This window comes from Choloepus didactylus, chromosome 21 (assembly GCF_015220235.1).
Source record: "Choloepus didactylus isolate mChoDid1 chromosome 21, mChoDid1.pri, whole genome shotgun sequence".
NCBI lineage: Eukaryota > Metazoa > Chordata > Mammalia > Pilosa > Megalonychidae > Choloepus > Choloepus didactylus.
Genome location: NC_051327.1, coordinates 10,731,992 through 10,753,359, shown reverse-complemented (window position 1 = coordinate 10,753,359; position 21,368 = coordinate 10,731,992). Strand labels below are relative to the sequence as shown.

The 21,368-nt window shown below is 37.8% G+C and overlaps 1 protein-coding gene across 3 annotated transcripts in view; it reads right to left on the bottom strand.

Moving 5' to 3' along the window:
- TPST1 (tyrosylprotein sulfotransferase 1) overlaps positions 1-21,368 on the bottom strand; it is a 162,623-nt gene that overhangs the window by 102,212 nt on the left and 39,043 nt on the right. For all 3 annotated transcript variants that reach the window (XM_037814971.1, XM_037814973.1, XM_037814972.1), the window contains exon 2: positions 15,560-16,505. In XM_037814971.1, coding sequence (XP_037670899.1) covers positions 15,560-16,404 — 845 coding nt within the window. In that variant the 5' untranslated portion in view covers positions 16,405-16,505. The remainder of the gene's footprint in view (positions 1-15,559; positions 16,506-21,368) is intronic.

Sequence of the window (21,368 nt, the reverse complement as noted above, 5' to 3'; positions counted from 1 at the left end):
TTGGAAACCATGTATCTGACAAAAGACTGATATCTTGCATATATAAAGAAATCCTACAACTCGATGACAATAGTACAGACAGCCCAATTATAAAATGGGCAAAGGATATGAAAAGACAGTTCTCTGAAGAGGAAATACAAATGGCCAAGAAACACATGAAAAAATGTTCAGCTTCACTAGCTATTAGAGAGATGCAAATTAAGACCACAATGAGATACCATCTAACACCGATTAGAGTGGCTGCCATTAAACAAACAGGAAACTACAAATGCTGGAGGGGATGTGGAGAAATTGGAACTCTTATTCATTGTTGGTGGGACTGTATAATGGTTCAGCCACTCTGGAAGTCAGTCTGGCAATTCCTTAGAAAACTAGAAATAGAGTTACCATTCGATCCAGCGATTGCACTTCTCGGTATATACCCGGAAGATCGGAAAGCAGTGACACGAACAGACATCTGCACGCCAATGTTCATAGCAGCATTATTCACAATTGCCAAGAGATGGAAACAACCCAAATGTCCTTCAACAGATGAGTGGATAAACAAAATGTGGTATATACACACAATGGAATACTACGCGGCAGTAAGAAGGAACGACCTCGTGAAACATATGACAACATGGATGAACCTTGAAGACATAATGCTGAGTGAAATAAGCCAGGCACAGAAAGAGAAATATTATATGCTACCACTAATGTGAACTTTGAAAAATGTAAAACGAATGGTTTATAATGTAGAATGTAGGGGAAATAGCAATAGAGAACAATTAAGGAAGGGGGAACAGTAATCCAAGAAGAACAGATATGCTATTTAACGTTCTGGGGATGCTCAGGAATGACTATGGTCTGTTAATTTCTGATGGATATAGTAGGAGCAAGTTCACAGAAATGTTGCTATATTATGTAACTTCCTTGGGGTAAAGTAGGAACAGATGGGAAGTAAAGCAGTTATCTTAGGTTAGTTGTCTTTTTCTTACTCCCTTGTTATGGTCTCTTTGAAATGTTCTTTTATTGTATGTTTTTCTTTTTTGTTTTTTTTTTTTTTTTAATTTTTTTTTTCCATACAGTTGATTTAAAAAGGAAGAACAGGTTAAAAAAAAAAAAAAAAAAAAAAAAAAAACAAGGAAAAAAATATGTAGTGCCCCCTTGAAGAGCCTGTGGAGAATGCAGGGGTATTGGCCTACCCCACCTCAATGGTTGCTAACATGACCACAGACATACGGAACTGGTGGTTTGATGGGTTGAGCCCTCTACCATAGGTTTTACCCTTGGGAAGACGGTTGCTGCAAAGGAGAGGCTAGGCCTCCCTATGGTTGTGCCTAAGAGCCTCCTCCCGAAAGCCTCTTTGTTGCTCAGATGTGGCCCTCTCTCTCTAGCTAAGCCAACTTGAAAGGTGAAATCACTGCCCTCCCCTGTATGTGGGACCAGACACCCAGGGGAGTGAATCTCCCTGGCAACGTGGAATATTACTCCCGGGGAGGAATGTAGACCTGGAATCGTGGGACGGAGAACATCTTCTTGACCAAAAGGGGGATGTGAAAGGAAATGAAATAAGCTTCAGTGGCAGAGAGATTCCAGAAGGAGCCGAGAGGTCACTCTGGTGGGCACTCTTATGCACACTTTAGACAACCCTTTTTAGGTTCTAAAGAATTGGGGTAGCGGGTGGTGGATACCTGAAACTATCAAACTACAACCCAGAACCCATGAATCTCGAAGACAGTTGTATAAGGGTGTAGCTTATGAGGTGTGACAATGTGATTGGGGGGGCCATGGGGACCACACTCCACTTTGTCTAGTTTATGGATGGATGAGTGGAAAGATGGGGGAAGGAAACAAACAGACAAAGGTACCCAGTGTTCTTTTTTACTTCAGTTGTTCTTTTTCACTCTGATTGTTATTCTTGTTATTTTTGTGTGTGTGCTAATGGAGGTGTCAGGGATTGATTTGGGTGATGAATGTACAGCTATGTAATGGTGCTGTGAACAATCGAAAGTGCGATTTGTTTTGTATGACTCCGTGGTATGTGAATATATCTCAATAAAATGAAGATAAAAAAAAAAAAGAATTGGGGTAGCTGGTGGTAGATACCTGAAACTATGAAACTATAACCCAGAACCCATGAATCTCGAAGACAATTGTATAAAAATGTAGCTTATGAGGAGTGACAATGGGATTGGGAAAACCATAAGGACCACACTCCACTTTGTCTAGTTTATGGATGGATGAGTAGAAAAATAGGAGAAGGAAACAAACAAACAGACAGACAAAGGTACCCAGTGTTCTTTTTTACTTCAATTGCTCTTTTTCACTTTAATTATTATTCTTATTATTTTTGTGTGTGTGCTAATGAAGGTGTCAGGGATTGATTTAGGTGATGAATGTACAACTATGTAATGGTACTGTGAACAATCAAATGTACTATTTGTTTTGTATGACTGCGTGGTATGTGAATATATCTCAATAAAATGAAGATTAAAAAAAATAGATTGGGGTGATTGCACAATTGTAAGACGGTACTGTGAACAGTTGATTGTGCACTACGGATGATTGCATGGTATGTGAATATATCTCAATAAAACTGAATTAAAAAAAAGAAATAAATGAAACTGTGGAACTCTAACCAGTAATATTCTTTGAAATTTGCTCTCTGTTCAATTTCACTTGGAAACTTATTATTTCCATGTAAATATGTTAGATTCCACAATTTAAAGTATATTTTAAAAAAGGAAAAAAAAAGAATATGTGGAGAGAGAGGTGAACTATTCAATGTTGGTAGGGTAGCAGAATGGGGCAGCCCCTCTGGAGGGTAATGTAGCGGATCCACAGGAGGCTAAATATAGGTTCACCATATGATTAGGCAATCCATTACTAGGAATAAACTCAGAAGAACTGAAAGCAGGGACTCAAATAAACATATGCACACTGATGTTTATGGTGACATTATTCACAATGGCCAATGATTGGTGGTGGCCGAGGGGTATACCAACTGAAGAGCAGAACGGCGAACTGCCGTATATATATATATATATATATAAATATATAAAATGGAATACTGTGTGGCTACAGAAAGGGATGAAGTCATGAGGCATGCAACGAAGTAAATGAACCTTGAGGAAAATACATTGAGCAAAATAAGCCAGAAACAGAAGGACAAATATTTTGTGGTCTCATTTAGAAAATACTTATAAGAAAATTAGAGACTGGACTGTAAGCTCTTAAACCAGTTACAATTATTCCTGAGTTTTAGATGTTGTTTTTAATTGCTGAGATGCTGTGCTCTATGTGTATACCTTGATATTTTCCTGGAACTTTGGGTGCCTTGTGACACCTGAAACTCAGAGTTAGAGTTCTGCAGCTCTGAAAGTCTGCATTACTCCTAGAGCAACTGTTAAAGAAGCTGAAAAAGAGATCAGACTTCAATTACAGATATGAACAAAGCTGAACTGGTTGAGACTAAGGTAAATTACTATACAGGGTAAAGGATGATATTGTCTGTATGCTAAAACCTCCCTTTCTGTGTGAAACCAAAGGAAGAGACGTTTATTTTGTCCAAATTCTAAATTTTCTGCAGCACACAATCTAACTTGACCTGTGTAGCCAGTTCATTTAAACAACCTAAACACATGGAGCCTACAATAGGCAAGCTGTGGCTTAATATTACAGGTTGCCACAATATGCCAAGCCCCAACCAACAGTATTCCTGAAAACTCTAAGGAATACCCAGGGCTTTATCCGAGACTGTATAAAAGTTTCACTCATTATTTTTCAGAAACTTAAAAGTTCCAGATTGTTCTATGCCAGTTAAGCCCTGAAACCTAAAGGTACCAATCTCTCCAAGAACACCAACCAGATGCATTCCCCTACCCCATAATGTCAACACCCCTTTTCAACATGAAGTTAGAATGGTCACTGTCCAAATATCCCTGAAGTTTAAGAGAATTATCAAATGAGAGAAAGGAGATGTAATAGAGAAGATGGGATTTTGCAAATGACTGTGACTACTGAAACATTATATGGCTGTTTCTTTTTAGTCTCTGGTGTATTAGAGCAGCTAGAAGGAAATAACCAAAATTGTGGAACTGTAACCCACACCATACTTCAAAATTTGCTCTATAATTAAACTGTATTTTGAAAACTATCACTGTTCTGAATATATATTTCATTATAAAAAATGTTTAAAAGGAAAAAAAAGTCAAGTTATTTTTAAAATAATCCTTACAATGCCCTATAAGGCCCTACATAACATAATCTGATCTGCACACACCCCCTTATTCACTCTGTTCCATCCCCAATGACCTCTTGGCAGTTGATTGACCAGGCCAGGCCTACTTCCTCTTTAGCACCTTCACTGTGGCTATTCCCTCTGCCTGGAACATTCTTTCCCCAGAAATCCACTTGGCTAACTCTCTCACCTCCTTCAAAGCTTTGCTCAGACCTCAACCTTCTCAGTGAGGCATACTGTAACTTATTCTACTTAATATTACAACCTCCTTTCAAAATCCCCTGGTTCAAGGTGACATCATCAACATGGCGACATAAACAGCTACTGAAAACTTCTCTCCAGAGATTCAACCAAAAAAAGGACAGTTCTGAATTGTTTGAAACCCTGGAAGAGGATATAGACTGGAGTAACACCCTGCAAATGGTGAATTGAGGAGAAGAAATATCAGGTAGGAATCTTCTGTCCCAGACCAGCCGGTCCTCTCCCCACCCCCTCACTCGGTCTCCATGTGGGAAAGGCACAGAAACAACAGGCAGGACCACTCCCAGCAGAGACAAAGATTTTAAAATCACACAGCAGTGAAAAATACCCCCACTGTTTGAAGACATGGTGGACAGGGAAGGACATTTTAAGGCCCAGATCAGTGAGGGACAACGAGACTCAGAAAACGTGGACAGAGACTATGTTTCCAGCCCTGGGTCTGAAAGCCCTTCCCCCACCCTTGAGGGAAGGGGCAGCCGGCCACGCTCCAAGGCAGAGCAGCCCTTGGACAAGTAAGTTACCAAACAGCGCCACCTGCTGGACGATCTGGAAAGTGCAAGGACCCTTTCTTAAGAACACAGGAGCTGGTCTATAAGCCCTGTAAGGAAACCCCGCCATGTTTGGGCTGAGAAATCGGGAGGTAACTCTTATGCGTTATATAGACATCCCTTTTTAGTTTTTAGTTTATTAGAACAGTTAGAAGGAAATATCTGAAACTGGTGACTTGCAATTCAGTATCCCTGATTCTTGAAGGTGATTGTATAACTATATAGCACATATGGTATGACCATGTGATTGTGAAAACCTCGTGGCTCACACTTCCTTTACCCAGTGTATGGACAAATGAGTAGAAAAAAATGGGGACAAAAAGTAAATGAATACTATGGAGGAGGGAGATTGGGACATTTTGAGTGTGATTCTTACTTTTATTTTTATTGTTATTTTTATTTTTTGGAGTAATGAAAATATCCAAAAATTGACTGTGGTGATGAATGCACAACTATATGATGACACTGTGAACAACTGTTGTACACTTTGGATGACTGTATGGTATGTGAATGTATTTTAATAAAATCACATTAAAAAAAAGAGATGGAAAGAGACAGAGAGAAGACAGCCATGTGATGGAGGCAGATAATGAATTATGCCACAGAAAGCTACAGACTTCAGAAGAAGCATGGCCCTGCCAACAACTTGATTTTGGACTTTTTGTCTACAAAACTGTGAGTCAATAAATTGCTATTGATTTAAGTAAAAAAACAAAACAAAAAAAACAAACCCTGGTTCATGAGCCTCTTTTATTCTCCACTTTTTCTTTTTTGTCATAGCACTTATAACCTTCCAATATACTATAAATTTTATATAATATACTATATGTTTTACTTATTTATTTATTTTTTTGTCTTCCTCCTGCTAGATTGTAAGCTCCATGAGGGCAGAGATTTTTTAAATTGAGCATTTACTATGTGACAGGTTTTATGCTAAGTATTTTCTGAACATGATTTTATTTAATTCTTACAAAAAGAACCTGAGAAAGGGGTGGTATGCCTATTTTACAGATAAAGAAACTAAGAGCCACTGAGGTCAAGTGATTTAATTAAGGCCACCGAGATTCAAACCTAGGTCTGTGTAACTCACTGTCATATTCTAGCTAGACTTGTGTTATATCTTTAACCAGTCATAATGATGTTTTTCTTCATATTTAAAAATAAAACTGCTGCTCCCCCTCAAATAATTTTTTTTCACTAGTGTTCATGGGTTTGCACTCATCCATTTTCACTGTTTAATTCAGTCTCCATTGGTGCCCTGTTCACCTCTACATATCTTTTACTCCATCCAAACTAAACCCCACACAACCCCCACACTTTTCAATATGTACTCTTTTGCAAGAGCAGAGCAATGGGGATAGTAGTTAGAAAGAGCTGCACAGTGTCTGTCTTCTGCTCAATGTTGGGATAGATAGATGCTGAAGACATTAATATAAGGATACGAGACACACAACACAGCTTCATGTTCACATGTATGACCTTGGAAGGCAGAAGGCCATTCTCCTCATTTCTATATAGAATCAATAAGACTCCAATCCCTGGGGTCACAAAAGACTGTGACTCGGCCATGGCCCCCACCAAAAGGCTTTGGGAGCACTGTAGATAAGCACCTGGGTGGGTACGCCATCCTCACAAAGGGGACAATAGCTGTGGAGGGTGAGCATTAACTGGAATGCTCCCCTTTTGAAATTTTTGATAAAGACCAGTATGGGAGCATGAGAGAGGACAGTGTGAGAACCCATGTAAAACACCACTGGAAGGTCCCAGAAGTAACTGAATTGTCTTGGGAGGATAACAGTGTGGGGGCTGAGGTCCAGCATTATCCATGGTTGTTGAAGAAATCTGAATTATTCCCATTCTGTAACTTCATCCTCATTCACACATACTAGCTGGTGAGGTTTGGGCAAGTTTGATTCACAGTTCATTTATTTGGGAAACATGTATAAAATACCTACCATGTTCCAGACACTGTGTGAAGCACTGATGACCCAAAGATAAATAAGTTCCTGAGGGGAGAGATTTTTATCTATTTTGTATTCTTGTCCTTCTACAAAGGCTCAAATGTTCCCTAATCAGTGAAGCCTCCCCTGACCATTCCTATACCCCAGCTCTTGACAACTCTCTATTTCCTGTTTTCTCTCCATAGTACATATTACCATCTAACATATTATATATTTAACTTATTAATTTTTTTATGGGATTGCTCCCCAAATGCTAGTAAGTTCCAAGAAGGCAGGGTTTGTATTCTTTTTATTTCTGTTTGGTTAACTGCTGTATCCATCTGCAATCATGAGGCTAGAGATTGGGTAATCATTGTTTAATATGTGCAGAATTTTTAAGTAGGTTGAACTTAAATGTTTGGAAATGGATAGAGGTGACAGTAGCACATTATTGTGAGTACAATTAAAAGTGCTGAATTGTGCATGAATGTGGTGGAAAGGAGAAGTTTAGAGTCATGTATGATACCAGAAGGAAAGCTAGAGGTGAAAACATAGTGTGCTCATTTGAAGCTGTTGTATGTACCCCAGAAAAAGTCATGTTCTCTTAATCCATTCCTATGGGGGCAGACCTATTGTGAGTGGGACCTTTTGATTAGGTTCTTTCAACTGAGATGTGACCCACCCAATTCAAGGTGGGTCTTAATCCTTTACTGGAGTCCTTTATGAGGATAAAAGATAGAAAAAGCACAGAGAGTTCAATGAGAGAAACACCAAGAGAAGTATGGAGAGAACTTGGAGAGAAAAATCCCCAGAGAGAGAGAGAGAGAAAGAGGCCCTGGAGGAGCTGAGAGAGGACCCAGAGAAGCTCAGAGAGAAAGCCACTGGAACCAGAAGCTGAAAGCAATGGAACCCGGGAGCAAAGGACCAGTAGATGCCAGCCATGTGTCTTCCTCTGTGACAGAGGTGCCCTAGATGCTGATGGACTTTATTCAGAGTCCAGGTATCATCCTGTTGATGCCTTAATTGGGACATTTCACAGCCTAAGAACTGTAAATTGTAAGTTAATAAATCCCTATTGTGAAACCCAACCCATGTCTAGTATATTGCATTCTGGCAGCTTTAGCAAACGGAAACACACAGGAATGTGTAACATTGAATCTTGTGATAGGCAATGACTGTGATTAACTGTACAAATATAAAACAGTTCTCTTATGTACTAGAACAAACGTACGACACTATTACAAGGAGTTAATGATAGAGGGGTATATGGGGAAAATGTACCTATTGCAAACTATGGACTATAGATAGCAGTAATATTTTAATATTCTTTATCAACAGTAACAAATTTACTACACCAGTACAAGGGGTCAATAACAGGGGGAATAAGGGGTATGAGATGTTTGGGGTTTTCTTTTTTTCTTTTTATTTCTTTTTCTGGAGTAATGAAAATCTCCTGAAATTCATCATGGTGATGAATGCACAACTATGCAATGATATGGTGGGCCACTGACTGCATACTTTGTATGGATTACATGGTGGATAGATATATCTCAACAAAACCGCATTTAAAAATGGTTAAAATGGGAAATTTTGTGTTATGTTGCCACAATAAATTTTTTATTCTTGTCTCCTTTTAATATTTTTCTCTTCTTTTTTTTTCAATTTTATTGAGATACATTCACTTACCACACAAAGTGTCCAAAGCATACAATCACTAGCTTACAGTATCATCACAAAGCTGTACACATAAATCCCCATGATAAATTCTAGAAATTTTTCATTACTCCAGAAGAGAAATAAAAAAAAAAACAACCCAAATCCTCTTATACCCCTTAGCCCCCCTAATGTTGACCCATAGTATTGGTGTAGTAAATTTGTTAGTTGATGAAAGAATATCAAAATATTACTATTAACTATAGTCCATAGTTTGCAATAGCTATGTTTTCTCCCATATCCCTACTTTTTAAAATTTGTAGTAGTTCATGCAAAAACTTAATTTTATTTGTAGTGTTAACTGGTGACATACATGACTTTAAACAACCACTTTCAATCAAATTCAACTACAACACGGCACTATTACTTACAATTCCAGTAATGAGCTACCATCACTTCTATCCATTCCCAAACATTTAACTTTAATCTTGTTAACAACTCTGAACATATTAGGTAATCGCTTCCCCTTCTCTAGCTTCTGTCTCTCTCTAGGTACCCTATACTGTACATTTTAAGACTCTGAGTTTACATGTTCTAGTTAGTTCATATTAGTGAAATCATATAATATCTGTCCTTTGGTGTATGGCTTATTTCACTCGGCATTATGTTGCCACAATATTTTTTTTTAATGTTTTTTTGCAACTTCAAACACAATACCCCAAAACTGTAAACAATTCAAATGTCCATTAACAGAATGGATAAATTGTGGTATATTTGTACACTGGAATATTACACAGCAATGAAAGAATGAGTATTGCTATTTACAATAATGTGACTGAATCTCAAACATAATGTCAAATGACTGAAGCCAGGCACAAAAGAATACATATGCCTGACTGCATTACATGAAGTCCAAAAACAAGCAAAACTAATCTATAGTGACAGATGTCAGAAGACTGGTTGCCTTGGAAGGCTACTGTCTGGAAAGGAACATAAAGGAGCCTCTTGGGGTTATCTAATTTTCTATATCTTGATATGGATGGTGATTACAAAAGTGTATACAGAAGGGGGAACCACTCAGAAATCCCAGGGAACCTATGCCAATACCAAGGACTTTTGGGTCAGCAGCAGAGAACAGCCTTAAATCTCCAGGAACACCTGGGAGGTTTGATTGTTAAAGGTGCCCTTCCTCCCTAACCGCTCAGAAGCACGTCCCTCATTCAGGGCAGATGGCACCGACAGCACACCCAAATTAAGTGCACCAAGCGGACCCCACAGGGGTCAGATCCCCACACACCACAAAGATAGGGTTGGGGAGAGCTGACTTGAGGGGAATTGGTGACTCACGGACACCATCTGCTGGTTGGCTGGAGACAGTGTACAGTGCTAAGATGCAATTCTGACAAATTAAAGATCAAGTAAAGCAAATGCCAAGAGGCCAAAAACAACAGAAAATCTTAAAGCTTATGATAAAACCAGACGATATGGAGAACCAAAACCTAAACACCCAAATCAAAAGATCAGAAGACACACAGTACTTGGCACAATTAATCAAAGAACTACAGACAGGCATTGAGAGCATGGCACAGGATATAAAGGACATGAAGAAGTGCATGGCACAGGATATAAAAGACATAAAGAAGACCCTAGAAGACCATAAAGAAGATATTGCAAGAGTAAATTAAAAAACAGAAGATCTTATGGAAATTAAAGAAACTGTAGGCCAAATTAAAAAGACTCTGGATACTCATAATACAAGATTAGAGGAAGGTGAACAACAACTCAGCCTTCTTGAGGACCACAGAACAGAAAATGAAAGAACAAAAGAAAGAATGGGGAAAAAAAAAAAATAGATCTCAGGGATATGATAAATAAAATAAAACGCCCAAATTTAAGACCCATTGGTGTCCCAGAAGGGGAAGAGAAGGGTAAAGTTCTAGAAAGAGTGTTCAAAGAAATTGTTGGGGAAAGCTTCCCAAACCTTCCACACAACATAAATACATAACGCATAAATGCCCAGTGAACTCCAAATAGAATAAATCCAAATTAACCCACTCCAAGACACATTCTGATCAGGCTGTCAAATACTGAAGAGAAGGAACAAGTTTTGAAAGCAGCAAGAGAAAAGCAATTCACCACATACAAAGGAAACAACATAAGACTAAGTTGTGACTACTCAGCGGCCACCATGGAGGCGAAAAGGCAATGGCATGACATATTCAAAATTCTCAAAGAGAAAAATTTCCAACCAAGAATCCTTTATCCAGCAAAACTCTCCTCCAAATTTGAGGGAGAGCTTAAATTTTTCACAAACAAATGCTGAGAGATTTTGCTAATAAAAGACCTGCCCTACTTCAGATACTAAAGGGAGCCCTACTGACAGAGAAACAAAGAAAGGAGAGAGAGATATAGAGAATTTTAACAGACATGTATAGAATATTACATCCCAGGTCACTGGGACACACATTCTTCTCTAGTGATCATGGATCTTTCTCCAGAATGGACCATATGCTGGGACATAAAAACAAGCCTCAATTAAAAAAAAAAAAAATGAATTTGTTCAAAGCACATTCTCTGACCACAATGGACTACAAATAGAAGTCAACAACCATCAGAGACTTGGAGAATTCACGAACACCTGGAGGGTAAAAATGGGAGGAAATGAAAACATTCCCGGATAATCAAAAGCTGAGGGACTTCATCACCAGTAATCAGTCCTATAAGAAATGCTAAATGAGCAGGATGAAACGAAGGGACACCAAACAATTGACTGAAACTACATGAAGAAATAAAGATTTCCAGTAAACAGCACATGGTAAATATAAATACCAATACTACTGTATTTTTGATTTATAACTCCACTATTTACTTCCTACAGGATCTAAAATACATAAACTGTAGTGATAAATCAGTGGTTTTGGACTCAATGTAAAATATGTAATTTTTTACATATTTGACATAAAGGTGGGGGAATAATGGAGTACAGGAACATAGTTTATGTGTCATGTTGGAGTTAAGTTGGTATCAAAGAAAAACAAGATTGTTATAGATTTAAGATGTTAAATTTAAGCCCCATGGTAAACACAAAGAAAGTATCAGAGAATATGACCATAGAGATGAAAAGTAGAGTAGGGGTTCCAAGAAGTGGGGGAGGGGGTAATAGGGAGTTAAGAAATGAGAGTAGGGTTTCTGTTTGGGGTGAAGGGAAACTTCTAGAAATGGATGGTGGGAAGGTGATAGCATTGCAACATTCTAAATGTGATTAATCCCACTAATGGAATGCTAGGGAGGGGGTGGAATGGGAAAAAAGACAGTCTAAATAGATGACAATTAAATGCCAAGGATGATCCTGGATGGGATCTGAGGATGGAGGAGAGGAGGCTCAAAGGGACACAGACAGGACACAAGAAAAAAAAAAGAAATACAGAATGTAAGCTTTGTATCAATGTTGAATTTCTTGAACTTCTTCGCTGCACTTAATGAGATTGCGTAAAAGAAGGTTCTTATCCATGGAAAAGGTATATGTGAATTATATTGTTTGTTCAAAGATATGTGCAGCTTGCTCTCATATGTTCAGAGGACAGAGCAATAGATGATGGATGATAGATAGGGAGGGAGAGAGGGAGGGAAAGAAAGAAACAGTGGTGTGACAGGATGTTAAAGGTGGTGGATCGGGGTATCAGGGGAGGGGGGTCGGGGTATGATGGAGTTCTATGTATGGGATTTGTACTGTTTTTGCAACTGTTCCTGTAAGATTGAATTTATTTCAAAATAAAATTTATTAAATTAAAAAAATTGTAATTTGAAAGTTATCACCTTTTTATATATATGTTATATTTCACAATAAGGAAATAACTGTAACTATGGTGCTGTAACTCATAACATTTTTGGAAATTTCCTATGTAACTACTTGTTAAATCATACTTTGAAAAATATTATCTTTTTGTATATATGTTATATTTCACAATACGGAAATAACTGACACTGTGGAACTATAACCTATAACATTCTTTGAAATTTGCTCTCTAACTACTTGTTAAATTGCACTTGGAAAGTTATCATTTATCATGTATCATAGTCTACAATAAAAAATATAATTTTAAAATAAAAAAAGTGTATACAGATATAAAAAATTCATCAAGCTATACACTGAATATTTTGGGCACAGTATATATATATATATATACACACACACACACACTATACATACAAGTTAAAAAAAATCATAAGGTGAAAAGAGTCTTGGATTAAATGTTAGCTGGGTCTAATTATGGTTCTGTCATAAACTTGTCAAATAACAGAAGTTCATTGGGCTTCCATTCCATACACTAAATGCTAAATGAGGTCTCTTTCTGTTCAAAAATCCATTAATCCAAAATGTCGATGAATTTCCTTGGTCTTTATATTTGCCTTCAACATACTAAGTATATATGTAAAATGATCTTTTCCTGATTTCTACCAAAATTTAACTTGAGCACATCTCTTTAATGCCTACTTAGAGAACTGGGAGTCTGAAAGGCTTCTTTTATACTAATAGAAGGAACTAGCATCAGAGCCTCTGTTCCAATACACAAGCACAAAGAATGAAATGATAACTTAGGGATATAGGAGATTAGAAATTAGTTATAGACTATTATCTAGAAAGAACAATAAACAGTGATGAAAGTAGCTAGATATAATTCTCTTCGAAATGATAAAAAAAATCTAGAGCCACTGGAGTGATGATACTTAATACTTTATAAATAATTAATAACTAAAACCTAGATGCAGGCAGGCAGCTGTCCCTTTGAGATTATCTACATTAGGAATCAATATTTACAATTTCTATCCATTGAAAATAAAATAAAGAAGAAATTCCTTGGTGGGAGCAAGCAGGACACACAAGGGAAGTACACTGCTTTTCTTTTTTTACAGGTGGTATATATTAATTTTATAAGTACAAAATGATAAAAAATAAAATTTAATTATATCCAACTTTTCTTCATGAGGAAATGCTATTGAATTTAACAGTAGTTTTATATCTTCCTTCTAGGTATTTAAGTATCAAGTCAGATTATCAGATCAAGTCAGGATTCCCCAGATCTCACTTCACAAGAAAGGAAGCAAAATACACTTATTTTAGATGTGTTTGAATTTAAGGAGTTTCTTGCATGGATTAGGCCTCTAAATTCCAGAGACTCCCTAGCCTTTTGCAAAAAAAGCAAGAGAAACTGTTTTCTTCAGATGACAAAAGAAGCACTATATGTAGTAAAATGCCATCAAAAAAAGCACTAGCCCATTGAGATCAAGTCATGGATTCTCATTTTGGTTTTGCCATCTAAACTTGAGCAAATCACTTTAATCCTTCTGTGTCTCTGTCTTCTCATCTGTAAAATGAATGGAAGGGATTATTAAATGCCTTTATTTTTCTCTATCACTAAAACTTTCTAAATGTTTGGAACTCAGTATGTGCTCACCAACACGGTAGGTACACTTCTTGATATTAACCTTAAACCACACAAAAGTCAACTATCCTTATTAACAAAAATACCTAGAAAATAGCAGGATATATATCTTCTGCAGCAGACTAAATAATTTAACTTGGTACGGTCTGCTTATTCAAACACCAGAATTGCACGGAACTTTGACTAGGAAGTGAGATCTGGTAGGTTTGTACGGTTAGTGTGAAATACTAATACATTCCAAAGTAATTTGGGCAGAGAATTAAAATATATTTGCAGGGCCCCCCTGAGGAACTTGGGGAAAATGCGGAAATGTTGGACGTCTCCACCTGCGTTTACTGATATTCTCACAAACACTGAGGACTAACAATTTAGTAGGCTGAGCCCTCAATCTTGGGGCTTGCCCTTATGAAGCCTGTTACTGCAAAGGAGAGGCTAAGCCTACTTAAAATTGTGCCTAAGAATCTCCCACAGAGAACCTCTTCGTTGCTCAGATGTGGCCCCCTCTCTCTCTAAGCCCACTTGGCAGGTGAACTCACTGCCCTCCCCGCTACATGGGACATGACTCCCAGGGGTGTAAATCTCCCTGGCAAGGCAGGACATGACTCCCAGGGATAAGCCTGGACCTGGCATCATGGGATTGAGAAAATCTTCTTGACCAAAATGGGGAAGCAAAATGAAACAAAGTATAGTTTCAGTGGCTGAGAGATGGCAAATGGAGTCGAGAAGTCACTCTGGAGAGCATTCTTATGCGTTATATAGATATCCCTTTTTAGGTTTCAGTGTATTGGAATAGCCAGAAGTAAATACCTGAAACTGTCAAACCGCAACTCAGTAGACTTGATTCTTGAAGACTACTGTATAACTATTTAGCTTACACGACGTGATGGGGTGACTTTGAAAATCTTGTGGCTCACACTCCCTTTATCCAGTGTATGGACAGATGAGTAGAAAAATGGGGACAAAAACTAAATGAAAAATAGGGTGGGATGAAATGATTTGGGTGTTCTTTTTTACTTTTATTTTTTATTCTTATTTTCATTCTTTTTGGAGTAATGAAAATGTTCAAAAATTCACTGTGGGGATGAATGTACAACTATATGATGGTACTATGAACAGTTGATTGTACACCATGGATGATTGTACAGTATTTGACTATATCTCAAAAAAACTGAATTTTAAAAAAACCCTAGAAAATAGAAATCAGAAGCCACTAAAATTGAATGATAAATTTTAAGGTCTGAGGAAAAGGCCTTTCACTACCTGTAAATTGGATTTACCTCCATCAAACAAATAAAAAGGATCAGAATACACAAGTGAACATGTGAATTAAATATATGAAAAGGTCTATAAGAAATTGGTAGAGAATTAACAACCACAAAAATCAATGAACCTATATATCTGCTCCAGAAAAGTTCTGTGGTGTCCAGATATATACACAGATCATTATTAGCTGAATACAGCATCAAAATAAAAACCAAAACTTCTACTCACTTTGACAGAGACACTCCCCCAGCTTTCCCAATCATCTCTTCATGGTGTAATACTGAGTGGTTCCATGGAATCTGGAGGAACTTTAAGAGTGTTCTCATCCACCGTTCAGGATGTAAGACAAGTTGTTCATAGTGAACTAACATGCACTTTTTATAACCAACCTCCATACACTGGTTATACATAGTCTCTATGGCACGATTCCACTTGATCAAACAGTCTCTATAGCTGTTCAGGTCAAATCCAGCTATAGTAACTTTTCGAGAAATCATTGAGTGTACTGAAGCCCGGCCATCTCGGACCATCAGAAGAAATTTGGCATTGGGGAATAACCTGGCAAGGTAAGTTAAGGATTTCAGGGCAAAAGGATCTTTGTTACATAAATAAGGGGCTGGCTCCCCATGCTTAACAATTACTTCTAATAAGAAGGCTTGCATAGCAGAATCCAGCACTTCATCGGTGACACCAGCCTCATCCAAGCGGATCTTCTCCTTACTTGACCGTGACCACATCTGCTTCAGGGCCAGTATTCGGGGAATGACCCTGGTTTCCTCTCCACAGCGAATGTCAGGGTGTGCATCTAACATGGCCCTCATGAGCGTGGTTCCACTCCGTGGCACACCTCCAATAAATATTAAAGGCATATCTTTGTGATAGGCAAAGGTTTTGTTGGCTTTGACATCCAAGACAGTTCGCACAGTGGTCTTTGTGCTCTCCAATATGACTGGCAGGCTACGTTCCTCTATTCGGTGATGACATTCCATGGCATGCTGGCCCAAGTAAAACACAGTCACAGAACTAATCACCAGACAAGCCAATAGTAAGTTCTGCTTCAGTTTTCCAACCATCTTGATAAGGTAATCCTGTTATTAAGTAGATGTTTTCCTCTAAATGATTTTCAAAGAATGTTCAGGCCATGGAGAGTTTACTGCAGAAAGTTGATCAACATCTAGTAGGAAAAGGAAAAAAAGTTCTTTTATCATAATGTTAAGACTATTCACACATTAGCCACCAGTTATCACCATTATATTTTAGCTAGAAAGAAAGTGAAGTCTTGATTGCTTTGATATACTTAAAAAACAAGCATACACAAATGTTAGAAAACATAAATCTAGATTTATAATCAGAAACAGCTTTTATTAATGTAACAATTCTGAAACTATATACCTGGCACAAATTGGAAAAATAAATAAAACTACTGCTATCAGTAGTGAGTCAAGCAAATATTTAATATGCCCAAGCATGTTTGGAGTCCATCCCAAGGTAGCTTTCTGGTATTCAGGTTTGCTTCCTCCCCAAGTCACTGACTCCACATCCTACTATAAAGAGAGGTTACAGAAGAAACATACAACATCCAAATGTTTAACATAGATTCATTGTATTCATCCCCAAAATTAGTGATTTAGGTCCTACAGGTGAGGTACTTGGGCAAGACTGAGTACAAACTTTGAAAAGGATAGCAATGGCCTCTGCTCTCAGGAAACAAAGTCTCATGGACAGAGAGATATGCAAACAATGACAATAAAATGGCATCAGTGCCTTAACAGAAATACAGAGTGGGAACATAGGAAAAGAAGCACCTAAGTTTACATGAGGGACTCAATAAATGCTTTATGGAAAAAGAAGGGGAGGGGTATCCTAAGCAACAGGACTCATATACAAAAGCACAATGATATGACAGACCATGGCATAATTAATTAGGTGACAGGAATTAGTTCAGGAGAGCTGGTATAAAGAAAATTGTACATGTATGTGTCTGTGACCTAACCTTCAGAAGGACTGATAAGATTTGGACACACAGAGTATTCTAAATTAAAGATATTCTATGACTAAAGACATGGACGTATAAAAGTAGGGGCATCTATGTGAAACAGTGCAACTGCTAGTTTAGATAGAGCAAGGTTACATACTGAGAAACAGAGGGGAATCAGACTATACCTAGAGAAAAATAAATTTACCCTGAATCCTCAGAGGACAAGTATACCTTGGGGAAATGACTAACTACACTACAAAAAGAATACATTCTGAAAGGTAGGACTTCCAGCTATGGCTTAGTGAAAAAAAAAAAAAAAAAATTAATCAACATCCTCCAGATGAACCAAAAACAAAACATTGGCAAGCCACAGTAGTAAGGAAAAGTTGCTCTACCAGATACTAAAACACACTACGAAACTCCAAATATACATCTGATACTGCATAAACATTGATAGTGAGATCTGTTGAATTGAACACATGGTCCTAAGTAGACAAAAATGGTATATCACAGTCAACAAATTGTACTTGGAAACACACTAGAAGAAAATACATCAAAGTTCTAGAAGTCAATATCCTTGAGCAGTGGGATTGTGGGTTGTTGTGGTTTCCTTATACAATCAAACCTCATTATTCACAGATTCTATACTTGAGAATTTGCCTATGCACTAAAATTTATTTGTGACCCCAAAGTCAATACCTGCAGTGCTTTCAAGTCATACGCAAACATCCATGGACATGCAGAGGTGTGAAAATTTTGAGTTGCCTGATGCCCAGCTAAGGTCAAAAGAGGCAATGCACCGCCATGTCGTTTCAAGTCTCATACAGTTTACAAGAGTTCTTTCACAGTATCTTTAGTGTCATATATTCCATACTTTTGTGCTTATTATTTGTCATTTCACTGTTAATGGTCCCCAAGCATAGTGGTGAAGTTTGATCTACTGTTAATTAAACAAAAGGAGGCTGTGATGTGCCTTACAAACAAAACATGTAACTAAGATAAGCTCCATTCATGTATGAATTATACTGCTATAGGCTATGAGTTCAATGTTAATGGATCAGTGAAGTGTCTTTAGACAAAAACACACATAAAACAGGGTTATGTATTGATCAGTTGACAAAAATGTGACCAGAGGTTCGGAGAAACCTAACCCGGTATTTTCCTAGTCACCAAGGGTTCAGTATTTGCTAATTCAGTATTGTGGCAACTTTATAGAACATAAGTATCATAAATAACAAGAAGCGACCATACATTCTTTACTTCTTAAATTTGCTATAATCAACATGTGTTACTTTTCTAATTGGGAAAAAGGTAAACAATACATAAAAAATAACATTAACACCTCTTTGTAAGAATACTGATCAGGCTAAGATTTGAAAAGTGAGTAGGAGGCAGGTAAAAAGAAAACAATCAAAGCAAAAGTAAAAATATATATAAAAGCCCTATAATGGGAAGGTATTTCTTCATCTTGTCTAATTCTGTTAGCCAATCAAATATCAGTACTGGGGACTTCCAGTTGACCAAGACAGTGGCATAAGATGCTCCAGGGTTCTATTCCTCCACATAATCCTTGAACAACTAGCAAATGCTGGGAGAGCCACCTTCCTCAAAACTCCAGAAAACAGTTAAAAGGTTACAGTAACTGGGATGAGTGCCAAATCAAGAAAATGGAGTTGTAACAATAGTAGAAGATCATGGCACCCTTTCTGACCCATCTGCACCACCTCCCCATCATATTGTGGACATGTGCTCTCACTATGGGTCCCTGGCCCAGTTATGGAGAGAGCAGAGTAACCCCCATGCATATACTGGGGTACCTGTGTGTCAGTGTCAATCTATCAAATAGCAGTCTGAAATACTGAACCAAGAAAGCATCACTGGTTCCCCCTCCAAGAACTTGCCCTGTAGGCAGAAGAAACTTATGGACAGCAAAAGCAAAGAAACATTTAAGTCAAAGCAGCCTAGGGAAATGGATTACTGGCTTCAAAATATACAATAGAGCACCCAGGAAGGGGGGAGTCTATTTCATATGGAGTATGGGGGATATTTGGATTCCTGTAAATGGGGAAATTCCTAAGACAAGGAGAAAGCGCAAGTCCAGAACATGATGAAGGCCCAGAAAGTACACAAAGGACCTGAAAATTCACTTTTATCTCAGACTGATCTTGATACGAGGGCTAAATGTGGAAAGAGAGCACCAGAAAATGCAGAGTCAATATGAAAAGACAGTGAAAGGTATTTTTTGCTTTTGTTGTTGTTGTTGTTGTTGCAAGCTCCTGGCACTCAAGGAGATCTCTGTCATATCACTGGCTAGATATAAACTTAAGGAACAAAGAATATAGGGACAAAATCCCAGAGTTAACACATTAAAGCAGCAAAATAGCCATTGTGCAACAAAAGATTACAAGACAAAGAAACAGGAAATTATGGTCCATCCAGAGAAACAAGATAAAACTTCAGAAACCATAAACAAAGAAAACCAGACTTTGAACATACCAGAAAAACACATTAAAAAATTATCTTCGGTTGCTAACATGACCACAGACATAGGGGACTGGTGGTTTGATGGGTTGAGCCCTCCACCATAGGTTTTACCCTTGGGAAGATGGTTGCTGCAAAGGAGAGGCTAGGCCTCCCTATAATTGTGCCTAAGAGCCTCCTCCCGAAAGCCTCTTTGTTGCTCAGATGTGGCCCTCTCTCTCTACCTAAGCCAACTTGAAAGGTGAAATCACTGCCCTCCCCGCTACGTGGGATCAGACATCCAGGGGAGTGAATCTCCCTGGCAACGTGGAATATGACTCCCGGGGAGGAATGTAGACCTGGCATTGTGGGACGGAGAACATCTTCTTGACCAAAAGGGGGATGTGAAAGGAAATGAAATCAGCTTCAGTGGCAGAGAGATTCCAAAAGGAGCCGAGAGGTCACTCTGGTGGGCACTCTTACGCACAATTTAGACAACCCTTTTTAGGTTCTAAAGAATTGGGGTAGCTGGTGGTGGATACCTGAAGCTATCAAACTACAACCCAGAACCCATGAATCTCGAAGACAATTGTATAAAAATGTAGCTTATGAGGGGTGACAATGGGATTGGGAAAGCCATAAGGACCACACTCCACTTTGTCTAGTTTATGGATGGATGAGTAGAAAAATAGGGGAAGGAAACAAACAAACAGACAGACAAAGGTACCCAGTGTTCTTTTTTACTTCAATTGCTCTTTTTCACTTTAATTATTATTCTTGTTATTTTTGTGTGTGTGCTAATGAAGGTGTCAGGGATTGATTTAGCTGATGAATGTACAACTATGTAATGGTACTGTGAACAATCGAATGTACGATTTGTTTTGTATGACTGCGTGGTATGTGAATATATCTCAATAAAATGAAGATAAAAAAAAAAGAATGTCAGGGGTAAAGTGAAGATTCTACAAGTATCAAAAGACAAACTTTAGGAAAAAGCAGTCTTTTCAACAGCAACCCTGGAAGTAAGTTGCCTTCAAACTTATGAGGGAAAATGATTTTCAATCTGAAATTATATTTCTAATAAAACTATCAATTATGGTGGTAGAATAAAAGATTTTTCCAAACACACACACAAAAAAAATTATCTTCAATATGCTCAAAGAGATAACAAAAAACACAGAAAAGTAACTAGAGGATACCAGGAAAACAATGAATGAACAATATGAGACTATCAATAAAGACAAGGAAATTTGAAAAAGGAACAAAACAGAAATACTAGCATTGAAGACCATAAAAACAGAAATAAAATATTTCCTAGAGGATTCCAACAGCAGATTAGAGCTGGCAGAAGAAAGAATCAGTGAATTCAAAGACAAGACAATTGATATGATTCAGACTGAGGATCAGAAAGAAAAAAGAACAGAAAAAAGTGAACAAAGCCTAGGACACATGGGACACCATCAAGTGTACCAACATATGCATTATGAGAAAGATAAGAAATTTGAGAAAGGGGCAGAGAGAATATTCAAGGAAATAATATTAGAAAACTTCCCAAATTTAACATAAGACATAAATATACACATTCAAGAAGCCCAAGAA